General features: G+C 50.8%; 1 protein-coding gene across 13 annotated transcripts in view; it reads right to left on the bottom strand.

Annotated features, from left to right (window-relative positions):
• The window catches only part of NAV2 (neuron navigator 2), a 411,390-nt gene that overhangs the window by 26,840 nt on the left and 369,249 nt on the right, over positions 1–15,301 (bottom strand). For all 13 annotated transcript variants that reach the window (XR_009504671.1, XM_059931256.1, XM_059931258.1 and 10 more), the window contains 9 exons: positions 14,243–14,396; positions 13,070–13,232; positions 12,228–12,328; positions 9,991–10,086; positions 8,144–8,312; positions 4,621–4,856; positions 2,162–2,316; positions 1,886–1,957; positions 41–237 (listed from right to left, as the gene is read on the bottom strand). Coding sequence is in view for 12 of the 13 variants with exons in the window: in XM_059931256.1 (XP_059787239.1) it covers positions 41–237; positions 1,886–1,957; positions 2,162–2,316; positions 4,621–4,856; positions 8,144–8,312; positions 9,991–10,086; positions 12,228–12,328; positions 13,070–13,232; positions 14,243–14,396 (1,343 nt within the window). In the remaining variant the exon portion in view is untranslated. The remainder of the gene's footprint in view (positions 1–40; positions 238–1,885; positions 1,958–2,161; positions 2,317–4,620; positions 4,857–8,143; positions 8,313–9,990; positions 10,087–12,227; positions 12,329–13,069; positions 13,233–14,242; positions 14,397–15,301) is intronic.

Genomic DNA, 15,301 nt, shown 5'->3' with positions numbered 1-15,301 from the left:
CAGCCCGCCTGTCGGCACCCACCCGGCCTCCCCTCCCCACCTATGGTGACGTCCGAGGAGCTGTGAGCCTCCAGGAAGCGGTTGAGGTGATGCCAGACCTTGGGAATCCAGTCGATGATTTTTACCAGCTCCATGTTCCGTACCCGCCCACCGATCTCCGTCTCCATGAGCTTCCGCCTCAGGAACCGGCCCAGGAAACCCTTCACGGGCTCCGTGTGGTTGGCACAAAGCACCCACCTGGAAGAAGTCAGGAACACTTTTCCATGACAAAGACTATGGCCAACCTCACGAATCAAAGCTCACTAGAGCTGGAAGGTGCATATGTTAATACTCAAACTGGACTCTTCTGAACACTGCACATACATCAATTCACAACTCCTCACAGCAACCCTGTGCCATAGATATGATCGCCACCCATTTTACAGGTAGAAATTCTGAGGCACAGACAGGTTATGTAACTTGTTCAAGATCAAACAGCTAGTCAACAGAAGAGCTAAGATTAGAACCAAGACAGTCCAACTCCAGAGGTTGAGCTCTGACCACTGAGCCAACTGCCCCTTGTGCTTGTGACGGGTTCCGTGCTGGGCTGTGGGGCTGTAACAATGACTCAGACACAGTCCCTGTTCCCCAGGAGCTCACAGTCTAGCGGAGGAGGCAGATAAGAGGAACGAGAGATGATGAAACCTGGGGAAATCAAGGAAGGCTCCTCAGAGGAGGGGACATCTGAGCTGAGACCAAAGGAGATGAACGGAGCAGCCACGTGAGGCAAGGCAGGAGCAGGGGTCGGGGCGGCAGTGGGGTGGAGAGCATGCTGCAGCATCTGCAAAGGCATGAGCAGCAGTGTGGGGTGTTTGGGGAAACTGCCAGAGGTTCAGTGCAACCAGAGTTTAGACTTGACCTGGCAACCTAAGGGGCCTGGATTTCATTCTGGAGGCAATGGGGAGCCATTGAAGGACTTCTTGCATGAGGATTTACAGTCAGATTTGAATTCTAGAATGTTCACTCTGGTTGCCATTGGCACAGAGGATGGCCTGCAGGAGGGCCAAGGGGCAGGCAGGCATACTGGTTAGAAAATGACTGCAACAGTGTGCTGGGAGATGATGTGGTGGTGACGGCGGAAGCAGGAGCAGAAAGGTCTTGAGGGACGTTCAAGAGAAAGCATGGATAAGACTGGGACAGCCTGGACGCAGAGGTGACCCATGATCTCAGTGACCTGGCGGAGCTGGTATTTCTCTGATAACCGCAATTCAGGTCTACTTTCAACAGGGATGCCAGCAGAATGGCCATGAAAATGAGCCAGGGGGGGGTCTCACCCCAGGAGACGGCTGTTCATCCTCACCTAAGGCCCCAGGCAGGGGAGGAGTATATGGAGTCAGCTAGCTGAGTGTCAGGACTGGGCGAAGGGCATTTCGCAACGGCAAGGCGAGAGGCCACACAACCTAGCATGGCAGAAGTCCCACACCCCAGCAGTGGGGTAGCTCGGTACGGGGCTGGGGCAGAGGGCTCACAGCAGCTGGAGCTCGAAGGCCACAGACTCTGCTCCATGAAGACATTCATAAGCAGGAGCTTTCACTGCTCATGTCCGCTTGGGACAGACGGACGTGCCACTGGTGACGTGCAGGGTTGCGTGACGACAGTCCCTGCCCAGAGCTGCCCCCGGGGCACCGCTGTCCCAGGACTTAGCCTCAAAGAGATCTGGGTGCAAGTCAGCCCTGCCATCGACTGTGACCTGTGACCTCACACAAACCACTTAATTCTCCCCATTTGTAAACTGAGAATGAGAAATTTAACGACTTGAGGCTTTTGTGAGAATCAAACGAGTGAAGCGGGGAAAAATGCTCACAGTTCCCGGCATATAGCACATACTCAAAAAATGACTCCTTACCTGAAGTTATGATGAAGCTGCAGGTTGGGAGTAGAAGAGGTAGCCTGGTTCATTGTGCCAATTATATAAGGGCTGCGGGGGAAATGAAGGATAGGAGAGCTGGAGAAGGTGTCGCAGCGTCCCGTCCCGGGGCATCTAAGGGCCTAGGTAGATGGCTGCTGGCTGCCACCCACCCCCATCCCCCGCCCAGCCCCTCCCTGCCACGTGCGTGCAGCGCTCCTACCCCCGGTAGCACGCGTCTCTCCCAGGGGCCACGAGGTCCAGAGCTGCCTTTACCATTTGTGGTCCTTGCAGTTGAGCAGCCCGTTGAAGATCTCGCCCAGGGAGCTGACATGATGCAGGTTGTCCAGGATGATGACCAGGGGCATGTCCACAGCGTTGTTCTCGCTGGCGCACTGGTCGGCGAGGTTGGACAGGTACTGGCGCAGTTCCTGCGGAGGCCGGGCAGGAATGAGTGGGTGAACGCCCCCAGGAAGACGCACGTACTCGGCGCCTTCTCCCGCCCCGGGCCGGCACCGGCAGAGGGGCCCTTCCTGAGGCCTCGCGGTAACCAGTGCTGAGTGCCTGCCCGCTACAGGGCGTCTGCCTGGACGCAGGGCGTGTGGGCGGGGAAGTGGTGAGGAAGGCCTGGGCCCTGGCTTCTGGAATTCACCAGGCAACAGAAAACCTGGGCAAGAGCAGGCACCACGGGGGTGCCCAGGCATGGTGCTGCGCCTGCTCCAGCACCCTCTAGAAGCGCTACTATTTCTTACTCTGCCAACCTCCCAGGAAGGCCCTGAGGGCAAGCGCCTCACACACCTCCGTACATCCACAGCACTGCCTGAGAGCCATCTACACAGAAGCCCTTGATGAATCAGCACAGCAAAGGACCCCCTTGCCCCCAAACACACATATGTCCTGCTGACGAGTGCTGGGGCAGACAGGCAGTGAATGGTGCAGGGGGGGTGGTCTCCACGCATGGGGGGCCTTGGAAGGTCTGGGTGAAAGGGGAACCTTTGGCCTTAACTGTGAAGAATGGGCAGCGCACTGTTTGGAGCTGGCACTAGAACACAGCTCAGCACGGCTGGGGCAAGGGGCGCATCAGAAAAGGAAAAGAAAGAAGAATGTGCGATGGGGAAAGGCCAAACGGTGAGCTAAGGGCCAGCCAGTGAACCCAGAACAACTTCCTGATGGTATTATCATCACCATGAGGATGGAGTGACCTTGCGCCAGGCACGGCTCTGGGACCTCACACATATGAACTTCTGTGCCCCACAATTTAACCCTCTGGGGTGGGCACTATGACTGTCTCCATGTTACAGATGAGGAAGTTGAGGCATCCCTCAGTCAGGTGAGCAGCCTGAGATGGCACAGAGGGTCGGCAGCAGGCCTGGATCTGGACTCGGTGTGGGCGCCTCCCCATGCCACTGTCCTGCACGCTGGCCTGGATGCTCGGGGGGTCACACCTCCTCTGCTTCCTACACACACACACGCCTCCCTTTTAAGTCAAAATGTGGCTTTTAGCAATAGAAGCAGCCCAATTTTTAAAGTTACTAGTTATTTTTCCTTTTAGCTCCTCTCCACTTGGGTTTTTGGCCTCTGGCACCTGACAAGGCCAGGGATCCTGAGGCTTGGAGCCCTCTCTTCCTTATGCAGGCTTGCAGGGTACAGTTGGGGAGCTGTGCTCTGTACAAGGGTGCCTGGCCAAGGGGAGTGAGTGGGGGCTGAATTCAAGCCTGGCTCGACCTCCAGCCACGTGCCTAGGATCCTTCTCTCACTGGTCCCGGGAGAGGGCGCCTTTCCTGAGCTTGTTCACAGAGGATCTTGGTACAGGGGCTCTGACCACTTCCTGTAGCCCTGCCCCTGTGTCCACGTCACTTGGAGAACTTGTGGTGCAAATTCCCAGCCCCACACAACCTACTGAAACAGATCATCTGGGAATGAGGTCTGGGAGCTGCATCTTCAAGGATGCCAGGTGATTCTTAAGGTGAAAGAGTCACTTCCAATTCACCTTTGACTTCCTGGCCCCCTTGGCCAGAGTGAATCACCCATCAACAACCACTGCATGGATAATGAACAAGTTTGAGAAAACACCTCATAACCCTAGGCTGGGACTAGGTCAGGCTGTCCGAACGTTTCCACTGCTCCCTGTGAGGCAGGATCAAGCATATTTGCTGGCTCTGGGGTCTAAGACATTGACTTGAGCTCCGGTCTACTGCTCAGTGCTATCTGAGTGGCTTTAGGTACGTGGTCATCTGCCTCGAGCCTCAGTTTCCTCATCTGTAAAATGGGATTGTGACAACTACTTCCTCGAAGTTCCTGCTGTGGGGCGTTCAGTTTCCTGCTCCCAGGGTAAGCAGTCTGCACATGTGAGCTGTTGTTCTTATTATTGTTGTTCCACAAAAGAAGGTTTTGTTCTGGAAAAACAAGAGAACCTGGTAGGCTCGTGATGAATTTTTGGTAAACTGAAGTGGAAGCATCTGGGTTGACCTTAAAGAACTACCAGCACTGAGCATCGTGCCCAACTCACAGCGGGGAAGTAAGAAATGAACTACATCGACTTACACATGGAACTTCTTGCTGGGACGTTCTGGGTCAAAGCCTTCCTTTCTGCTAGTTCCATTCTGACCTCCTTCCCCAGGCTTTTATAACCATCAGAGGTGAGCATTGTAAGAAACGCTGCTTTGCCATCACAGGGGTGGTGGCATCACCAGTTCTTAAAGGACTAAGCAGCAGCCTCTGAACGACCTTCTCACCTTGCTGGACTTGTGGTCCACATTGAAGGTGGCGATGACCCCGTCTGTCAGCTCCCGTCCCTCCCGGAGCACCAAGTACTCTGACAGCCGGTTGGCCAGGTAGGTCTTCCCAGTGCCGCTGGGCCCAGAGAGGATGATCCGCCGGTGCTCCACCAGCAGGGAGACGTAGCGCTGCAGGATGGGCTTGGGGATCAGGGACTCGAACACCAGCGAGTCCAGGCTGTTTTCCGCGAGCCCTGTGTTTGAGAGAGGAAGTGTTCGCAGCCCCGCAGAGAGGGTGGCTCTCTGTGCCTGCCCACCTGGGACTGCCAAAACGCAAGGCTATCCCTTTCCTGGGCGGCCCCGCCCACCCAGGGACACCGCAGGCGCCCTTCACCAGCACCATGTGCTCTGGCTCCTGGCTTAGCTGACTGCCAACCACACACAGATTCACCTTTAACATCTGGCCCCTCAGTCCTCATCCATCCTCCGCAGAATTCATAAGACTCTGAGCCCTACTTGTCTTTCTGGATTTACCATTACCGGTGGTGTTGGCTCAAACCAAACGTGCATCTCCCGTGTCCACCCAGACCCTGCGGCTGCCTCTTCACCCTGTTATTTCCTTCACGCCAGGTGCCGCTGCTGTCCACACTCAGATACACCATGAAGGTAACAACACTTTATGGTTAAAATGAGGAAAAACGCAAGGTGGGACCATTTGATTTGGGGATGTGAATACTGGCAGACCTAGGCTGAGCCTCTCCAACAACAAGAGGAAACATCTTTCCCCCTCCCCGCCTGGGACAACTTCATTACTCAGGGCTGTTGGCTTTACAAGAGCTGTTTTCTTCATATCATTCCCAAGAGAGGATCCAGCCAAGGTTACTTATCCAGAACCTAAGGCAATTCTATTAAAAAAGCACCTCAAGAAACCACTATATGTAGGCAAAAAATAAACTGAAAAGCACTTATTCTGTTTTACAGCAGCATCTTCCATCCACATAATTAATTCACTGCAAACAGACCCCCCTAACGCATCTATACATTTGTTTCCAATCTTCCCCAACCAAAGATAGCACAGTGACTGTTCTAGAATCATCCTGATGAAGGATCCCAAATGAGATCTTCTGGGTACAGGCCTAAGACTTTCCTAGAACTGGTCTCCACAGAGCCTACATGGGCTCAAAGTTTGATGCAAAATATGGAGGATAGGGTCTCCTGTCTAAACTTAATAACAAACATGGGGCAGGGATTAAAACACACTGAAACCCCTCTCTTTGCATCTATGTTGCTGTCTCAGTCTCTTGTCAAAAACCCCCCTGGCAGTGACTACTTTGCAGACGAACTCACTTCAGAGCACACAAAGCCACAGCCCCTGCCCCGGTGCCACTGAAGCGAATCATCTGCAGCTCACGGATCTCTTTCAGCTCAAATCCTTGAGTGTTTTGTTTTTTTTTTAAATTAATTATTTATTTATTTATCTATTTTTGGCTGTGTTGGGTCTTCGTTTCTGTGTGAGAGGTTTCTCCAGTTGCAGCAAGCAGGGGCCACTCTTCATCGCAGTGCGCGGGCCTCTCACTATTGTGGTCTCTCTTGTTGCGGAGCACAGGCTCCAGACGCGCAGGCTCAGTAGTTGTGGCTCACGGGCCTAGTTACTCCGTGGCATGTGGGATCCTCCCAGACCAGGGCTCGAACCCGTGTCCCCTGCATCGGCAGGCAGACTCTCAACCACTGAGCCACCAGGGAAGCCCCTTGAGTGGTTTTCAGCGCCTTGAAGACATAAGTGTCAAGCACCACAGGAAAACAGAAGAGTCAGGTATCGCTTAAAAACAAACCCGAGCTGATCCCTAGAGATGCTAAAACAACGTGATGTGCTGAGAGCAGCACCAGCTAGGCTCCGTGGTGAGGTGGCCTGTTCGGGAAGCAGAGAATCCTGTCGCTGTTCCTACAGAGGTTTGCTCTGGTCTCAGCAACGGGTCACTCCTTTTACCCTTCAGTGCTTGCAGCGCTCACCTGCTCGCCAGCGTGGATGAAGCGCAGTTTAAAGTCATGGCGTATCAGGCTTTCCCTAAAGGGTTCTTGGAGTGGACAGCTGCTGTCAAAGTGTGCCTGGCAGCCCTCCCCTCCTTCCCCTTGTAGTGGGACTCTTCTTTCTTGCAAGGAGTTCATTCCAGCCGGTCCAAGCAGGGCTGACCCAGCACCTTCACCCACCAAAGGGGTGGGCTTGTGACCAGGCCGGGCCAAAGCCTGTCCCTGGTCACAACAACTGATTTGGTGATGAGCATTGGACCCATGGTGGGCCAGAATCACCCCTAAGAATTTCTTGTCACTCTTTTCCAGAAAGACATTCTCTTTCTTCTAGGTTCCTAAGCTAGAAGGATGAATCTGGGCCATTCATCTGCTATGTGCAGAAAGCTCAAAAAATAAGCAAAGCCGAGGTAGGCCTGATCCTGATGGCACTGTTGGAGCACCTGGATCCAGCTGCGCCTGAAGCCTATACCTGGACCTTCCAGGTACCTGAGCCTGTATGCTTCCTTTTGGCTAAAGCTAGTTTTGAGTAGGTTTCTGTCACTTGCAGCCCAAGGCCACAATTATGGAATGCCAACAAGATAAGGCTATGTGTGAGGCTCCAACAGGAACATGCTACTGGTCACCAGGGGGGCAAGATCTTCATTCCTGCTGATGAGGAATGTTGGGGTGCTTTTAGAAAACCTCCCAGTTAGGAAACAAAGCTTGCATCAAACAACCCCAAAACTACAGTCAAGATTAATGCCTTCCAGGGAAGAAATAAGATACTGTGAAGGCTGAGCTTAGGACAGTGTTTAGCAATCTCTTCTTTAAGTGGTTCATAAAATATAGGAAAAAAGGGGTTTTGCAGTCAAATGCATTTGTGTCAGACCAGATCACACAGCTTTTTTAACAGCAAGGGTCAGGACATTAAAGGACAGAGGCTTTAGAGAACCTGTATGGGAATAACGATGCCGGACTTATTTGGCCGTGAAACTTTTTTTTTTTTCCAAAAAATACTTTGTGAGTCTAAAGTTCCACAGAACTTTAGCCTCGGGCGTAGCCTCTCTAGGTGATGAGGCAGTTGGAAGCTCGAGCAGCATCGTGCATGGGCAGGAGCTTCATTGCTTCCGCAGGGTGCTCCGAGCAACTCCCCTCTGGCCCACAGCACATCGTGGTTCCCCATCTGTAGAATGGGACTGCATCTAAGGCTCGCCGGCAAGAGTAACTCACTGGTATCAGTGGAGCCCCATTTCAACAGGCTTATTAAGCTTCCATCATCTCAGAGTCATAAGGCTAATGGCACCTTTTGTTATGTAATTTCAGCAATAAACTAAAATTATTTGTTTCCGACGGTCGCTGAAAAAGCTGAAGACCGTTCAACTTGCTTAGGTAAGAGTAACTGCGGTGGATGGGGAAAAAAATACAACCCACATATACATGCACAAACAAAATCATGGCCACAGGTTCCCGTGCCAAGTCACAGAACAAAACCTACAGTTCTGGAAGCTCCCACCCCTGCAATGGGCTGGATTACCTTTGACGGCCACAGAGATGGTTGTGTTCTCTCCAACCAGGTAGCCACAGGGAAGAAGCTCGGGGGTCTCGGAGGTATTGCTGCGCTTGATGTCCCCAATGCTGTAGCCGAGGACACTATCAGAGTTCAGCCCCAGCTGACTCACGGGGTCGACGTGAATGATGTACTCCTGGACAAAATAAAATAAAGACCCCGTCAAAGGTGTGGCGAAAAATCTGCCCAAGACTCACGTCTTCACTGGGTGATTTACGGTCATCTTCTCTTTCCCAGCTGAGGCCTGAGTTGAAATCGAGCTGTGGAACGAGGGGCAGAAGAGCTGACTTTCTCTGGGGAGGACGCCCTGGTATCACAGGCCCCTTAAGGTACAGATTTATTCGGTTAGTGATGGGAGGGTGGGAAACCCTAACAAGTTGGTGAACAGTTAGTCTGGATGAACCAAGCACGGAAAAGTTAAGCTGCTTTTCCTATAAGTTCAGCTGAAGTCTTAAAGACATTGGGGCCTGTGAATGGTGCTGGAAAATGCATGAAAAAGTAATTCTGACAAGAAATCTCTCCACCAGCCCTTTCTTTTGGTTCAGGTCAAAGGCCATATAATGACAAAGGGAACAAAACCCCGGGCTGCTAGAAAAAAGCAGCTTAGAGTTTTAAACAAACAAATGTGTGTTTAATTTGGAAAGTGTTCCATCTTAGATGAGTGACCGGAAGGTTTTAGGTCAGTGAACTTGGAACGAAGTCCATGGGCTCTGTGGTAGCCACACGACTGAGGTGGAATCCTGATAACAAGTCTCTACCTTTAATGGTCTCACTTCCTCACGTGTGACGCCTCACAGGCTCTTTTCAGCCCCAACTGTGGTCTTTCTAATCCAGGGATGTCCCAACTGCCCATCAGCAGAGATAAGGTTTCGGCTGGGGCAGCAGGCTTGGTCTGCTATAAGCCATTCCTGTCTCTCACCCCATCTCATTTCTACAGACTGGCCTGTCAAGATGGGAAGCGAGCTTGGGTCAAAGAACAGAATTTTCCCTCTGTGAAGCCACCTGAGTCTAGATGCTAGGAGACTAGAGTATACTAGTTAAAAGTCAGGTTTTGATATCAGACCAACTCAACTAGACCAATGTGGTCTCTGGCACAAAAAATGTGGGCTATTATTAATACTCAGGGGATGTGATTAATGAACACTTCTGGTTATTGAACTACTTCAGGTCAATAGAAAAAAATGTACCAAAAGCTTCTTTCAAATCACCCAGTACGTCAGGGTTCACCTAGATGCTCATTAGTAATTTCTCCTGTGGCAAACACCCACTCCAGTGATGTGATTAGAATGAACAGAAAAATAACTGTGCCAACAGCCTTGACACCAGCCACGGATCAGAAGTCAGTGTCACGCATAGCACAAATCACAGAGTCTGAAGTGTTGGCATGGGACGCAGCGTAAATTGGATCAAATCCCCCTACCAAAATGAAGGGTGGAAACATGATGTCGTAGCCCCAGAACACACGCTGCAAAACATACTCAACAGGACACAATTCTAAGGTGAAGAGAATGTAGACGTTAGCAGTTCACTGTGAGAGGCTCATGTAATCGCTCAAGACCAGGAAAATGCCTCTCCCTGGCTGGCCAACCACTGCCAAGGGCAGATGAGAATAGTTGGTCCTGTTACCAGCCTATACTTACCATCCTCCTTCTGGTCCCTTGAGGGCCAGGGGACAAGTCCCAGCAACATCAGGATGTGGGAGAGGGGACAGGCCCGATGAATGACCAGGTTCGGGCCACAAACCGCCCTTTCCCTCCCGAGGCCCAGGCCCCCGCTCGGGTGCACTGCCGTAGCTGTCTTCACGAAGCACTTACTTTGAATAGCCGTCTAACCACCCCGTCGAGCACGTCCCACTTCGTCTTGCCACTAACTCCAATGCAGCCGATGAGGAAGAGGTGTGGTCTGGAATCCTAAGGGCAAGGAAATGTCCGCAGGTGAAAAACAGGTGGCTCCTTTCTGACTCAGGTTAGCAGAGGACTCAGATTGTCTTAGAACTCCGCCAATGGTTTGAGAGGGGAAGAAAAGTCCTATTTGTTTTAACACCAGATGTAACTTGGACTGAATGCAATGGTCTTAAACACTTTCCTCCCCTATTGCTAAAACAGCAACCCGTGGGTTAGCAAGAGAGGATCTCCTCTCTGGAATCTAGAACCTTCTACCGACTGTGCACCTCATATGGTGTATAGATCACACATCCTTTGCGGGGAATGCTCTCCCCTCTCCTTTCTGCCATCTCTCCCTTTCCAAACCTTGCTTACCAACTCACCTCTTCCAGGAAGCCTTCAATGATCAACCCACCAGGCTCAGAGCTCACATTGCTTCAACAGTTCTGTACACAACTTATATGATGATATATTCTGCACTTGTTTATTTTTAGGTATTTGTCTTATTTGTCTACCAAGTTTGTCTCCTTGCTCGATCTTAAATTCCTTCAGGATGTTTTTATTTTTTCTTTTCTTCTTTTCTGTTTTTTAATAGTATTGATTTCTTTTCTTCTAATTAAAAGTTAAAACATGTCCAATTCAGAAAACTGGTAAAACTCCAGGAAATTCACAAAAAATAATCTTTGTTCTACTTCTTTTGCCTCTCTGCCCACAGGGCTCTGCATAGTGGGGGCTAACTGATCACACTGATTAAAGGAAACTAATAGAACATTCCATTTTGTTTGGTTTTAAAATATCTGACATGCTGATAAGAATATAGAATTAGGAGAGTGGAGGGAGGTGGGGAGAGGAGGGGGTGTATTTGGCGGTTAAGCAAAATCAGCAGAGAAAAGAGCAACAGTCTTGAAGTGAGATGATCTGGCCCCATCACTTGCCTTACAGCCTTAGGTAAGTGATGCTTGGGTCTTGGGCTTCTCAACTGTAAAATGGAGATGATAAAATCTGGGCAGCCAACCTCATCTGGATGCTGTGGTGATCCAGAACAAGACAATTTTGGAAAGTGACAGACTTCCGTAAAATGTAAGATCTATCTGTTGTGTTGATGATCATTAGAATAAAATGCATTCACAGATACCACTTGTGTTTATTAACAGAATGTTATAAGAATGGACTTCCCCCTTGATAGTCTATCACTCTACCAGCTAAGCTCTGAACTATTTTTTGGATCTTTCTAAACTAGATCATGCTCAGACCCCTGGCAGCTCAAAATCCTGGGGCTACCCTCGTCAGTGAGACTAGACAGCCAGCCACAAAGTAGAATCCCCTGGCAGAGAAGTCTGGCTGCAGACGCTTTGTTTTGATGGGCACTGCGGGCTCCCAAGCTCTCAGAGCCTATGACAGCGTGTTGGCTAAAATACTCAGAACTAACAAGCAAACAAAAGCCTCAAGGGACTTACATGAGGGGCTCAGGAGGTCTTTTCCCACTTATCTGAGAGATGGTCATTCTCAGCATCCTTTAGATTTAACTGACGACTAAAAATCAACTTTGACTGTCAACCCTTGCCCTCACCCTAAAACAGTCTCTGACGGGGGTATGACCTCTAGACACTGGAAGAGAACAGAAACTACTCAGAAAACTCAGATTCCCAGCCTCAGTGAGTCAGGGTGCCCCACCATCTTCACTGCTAGCCACCTGTGTGCTCCTGGGCTTGACCACCTCTACCTCCCAGTTTCTACTTGGTCAGCAGCCTCTGATGACTGGATTACAACAGGTGCTCTTGGTCGGATGAATCTGGGTGGCTTACTTCTGTACCTTCCGGGCTAAATGTGCTTAGCTGCCTTTGAAGTGCTTTGGGAATATACTAAATTCAGAAAAGCCGTTTCTGACTGATGTTAGCGTTTAGCTAGATACTTGAAAGTGGTGCAGTGTGGACCATCTTTAGAACTCTTTACACACTTTTCAAACACGAGAGACAGGGAGGGGCCGTTGGCTCACTTTCACGGTGGCAAAATGCTGCTGGGGAGTATGGTTAGTTAGGGAAAGCGTTAGTACTATTTCCAAATCACCTCAGGCTCTTGAGGTGATGGGGCGTGATGATGGAATCACTATGCTAGGTAGTTCTACCTGGGGAAGGGACAGGCCAAGCAAGGTAAGGGATCCAACTAACCTCCTTCCACTTCATTTCCTCCTGAAAGCTGACAACTATCTTAACATGCCTGCCTCCTTCCTTCCGAGCCGGGCATTCACCAGTGTCATCCAGCAACATGTCTGCGAATGGAAAACATCAACAGCCTTAGGCACACGGGGACAGCAAAGCCGGCTTCCTGACACCCCCGCTGCTTGTCGGCACAGCAGCAGGACAAACCAGGTGTCGTGGTGCAGGGGAAGTGGGATGGGGGGTGGCGGGGGGAGAGGGCAGAATGGAGAACGCAACCACAGAAACCAACAGTGGACCAATCAAGGAGCCAGCGGGCTGACGATGTACCTTTGCCAAATGGAAGTGCAAGGGAGACTCAACCAAAACGACAGCAAGAGCAGCGTCATGGATAATAAACCAAAGCATCAGCCTCGATATGCTTACACACAGACCTGTGTGATCTGCCTAGATCACATTCGCTAATTATCAAGCCAGCCTGAATCCAGCCCCAAGGCAGGAAGGTCATAAACCAAGCCAGCGTCCCAATCGGCTACCAAGGGCAGGTGGGGCAGGGGGCGGGTGGTATGCAGCATACAGCTTGCAGGTCAGCCTCTCAAAATGGATCAAACAGAACTCAGCATGGTGGGCGAGGGGATCCAAGCTCATGGCTTGGAGAAGTTGGGGCGCTGGAGCAAAGCATGACAGCAGTCTATTGGCTGGGCTCATGTTGGTAGCAGACGCACACCCACACACACGTACACCCTAAGCACACACCCGCCTGCTGCCTCTCCACGTGATCTGCTGATCTGCTCATCTTGGGGCTCTTGCTTAGAGACCAGAGTGCCAGCTGCAGGCCCTGTGACGCCACTCACCCAGGCTGCTGGACTCAGCGAGGTTCAGGCTGTGCTGGGAGAGCCCCATGGACTGCCTTGGGGAGGTGGAGAGGGACGCCTGGGAGGGCGCCCGGCTGCAGCCACTGCCTTGAGACTCCGACTTCAGCCGGTCGTTCTCAGCTTTCAGCTTCTCTATTTCACTCTGCGAAGGGTAAGGGAGAAGCTCACTTACTAGGTGGCTACCATGCGAACAAGCCTTTCCTGGAGGAGGGATTTGAAAGTTCCCTGCGGGGATCAAGTGCATATCCCAGTCATGGAGGCAGAATAATTTACACCATCAGAGAGATTCAACAGTGGTCACTGCCTTTGCTGTATACACAAGACCTCTCTCTTTTGGGTTTTTTTTTTTTTTTTTTGGCTGTGAGGCATGTGGGATCTTAGTGCCCCGACCAGGGATCGAACCCGCACCGCCTGCATTGGAAGGTGAAGTCTTAACCACTGGACCGCCAGGGAAGTCCCCCGACAAGACCTCTCTGGCACAGGAGGGTCCGAGAGCTGGCCTTTGACAAGACCTCAGAAATGTTTCCCAGAATCTGGGTGGTAAGTGGAAAAAGTCTTATCTAGGAAGTTTGAAAACTCTGGGTTTCTCAACCCAGACCTTTACTGCAGGACTTCTCAGAGCCTTTAATAAGCTGGTATGCATTGTGAATCTGAAAGGGGCACATAATGTGCGGCATTTCCCAAACATTTTTGATCAAGGAGCCTTCTTTTCACCGAGTTTCTTATGGAACGAGCGTTTCACGGAAACTCCTCTGGGAAACGCTGCTCTCCAGTGAAAGCTGATTTAGTAGAATCCACAGTGGTCTTTCATTCCATGAATATTTATAAAGAACCTACTATGTGTTAAGCACTGGTCCTACATCCAGAGAAAGGGATGCAAAACAGAACGGCTCAGAGACTCAAATGCCTTCAATCTGTGTCAAAAGGTGAGAGGGGCCGTAGGAACAAATCTATAGGGATCCAGATGAGGGCACTACACTAACTCTTCCAGCTGCAGGACGTGGAAAGGCTTGGCAGAGGAAGAGGCGTCAGGCTGAGCCTCGAGGGAAGCTTCCGATCTAGGTGTGCAGAAGGCTATCCCAGCGGAGGGCGCCTGGCAGGAGCATCTCCTCCCCGGGCAGCCAGGGGCTCAGCCGCACTCCTGGATCTCACCTGCATCCTGTTCATGGCCTCCCGCAGCTGGTCCAGCTGGTGTGCAGAGCTGAGGGCTTCCAGGCGGATGTCGGTCAGCTTCATCTCCTTGTCTCTCAGCTCGTTTCGGAGCTGCATGACCGTCTCGGCTTCACTATCCATGCACTCCGAGATGCTAGGGAAAGAGGAGTGTTACTGACCAAGGCGGCTCTGAGTTCAGCTCCTTTAAGTTCTCCACTGACCACCACGTCATCATCAGGTTTGTTAAAGAGTAACCCTGTATAACCAGCTGCCCGGTGCTTCCCGGAAGTGACAATATCAAAAGCACCTGAAATTCACAGACTTTATGACTTCTCTACACTCTTTCTTTGCAGAGCTCTGGCAATCTGAATGGCTCCGGTATGCCTTTCAGCCAAATTCCAGTGATCTAGGGATAAACAGGAGCCAGCAAAAGGGAATGGTAACCTTGGGGGTTTGAAACCCTCCGTGATGTGTACACAGCTGGGCCCCTATAAAGATACAACATGGCCCTTGATATCTAAACCCACTCAGAGAAATGAGGTCAACTGTCTGTTGTAAAGATTGGACACTCCAGGGTCAGACAGCTGAGGGTGATTTTTATTTGCCAAAAATGGGAAGAAACCTAAAGATATGGGTGGAAGATGCTAGTCTGTTTCTGGTCACATTCTAAAGCCCACTCCCCTAAAGGTGTCCAGAGAGAGAAACATTCTTTCATTCCCCCACCCCCCCATACTGCTTAATAAGCCCATGGCAAGGAAGAGAAACATCTCAGGTAGTTAGCAGAGAGGATGCGACATGAAAGCCAAAATTTTATCTGAAAACATGCAACAGTGTAGTGAGCTGTCCTCCTTCCCCAGCTGGACACCAGATCAGGAGACTGTGGGACCCTGTGAGTCCCTCTGTTTTAAGAGGTGGACCTTCCAGGCTGAGTTCCTTATTCGATTACTTAGGTTTGCCCTTCAGATACTGGCAAGTCAGCACAAACTGGAAGATCATAAAAGTCATGATGAATTGCAATGTTAGAAAAGATAGCTTCTATTAAAGAAAAAAAAAAAAAAA

Source organism: Balaenoptera ricei, chromosome 8 (genome assembly GCF_028023285.1).
Source record: "Balaenoptera ricei isolate mBalRic1 chromosome 8, mBalRic1.hap2, whole genome shotgun sequence".
Classification (NCBI taxonomy): Eukaryota; Metazoa; Chordata; class Mammalia; order Artiodactyla; family Balaenopteridae; genus Balaenoptera; species Balaenoptera ricei.
The sequence above is the reverse complement of the archived record's forward strand: the minus strand, read 5'-3'. Positions and strand labels throughout refer to the sequence as shown.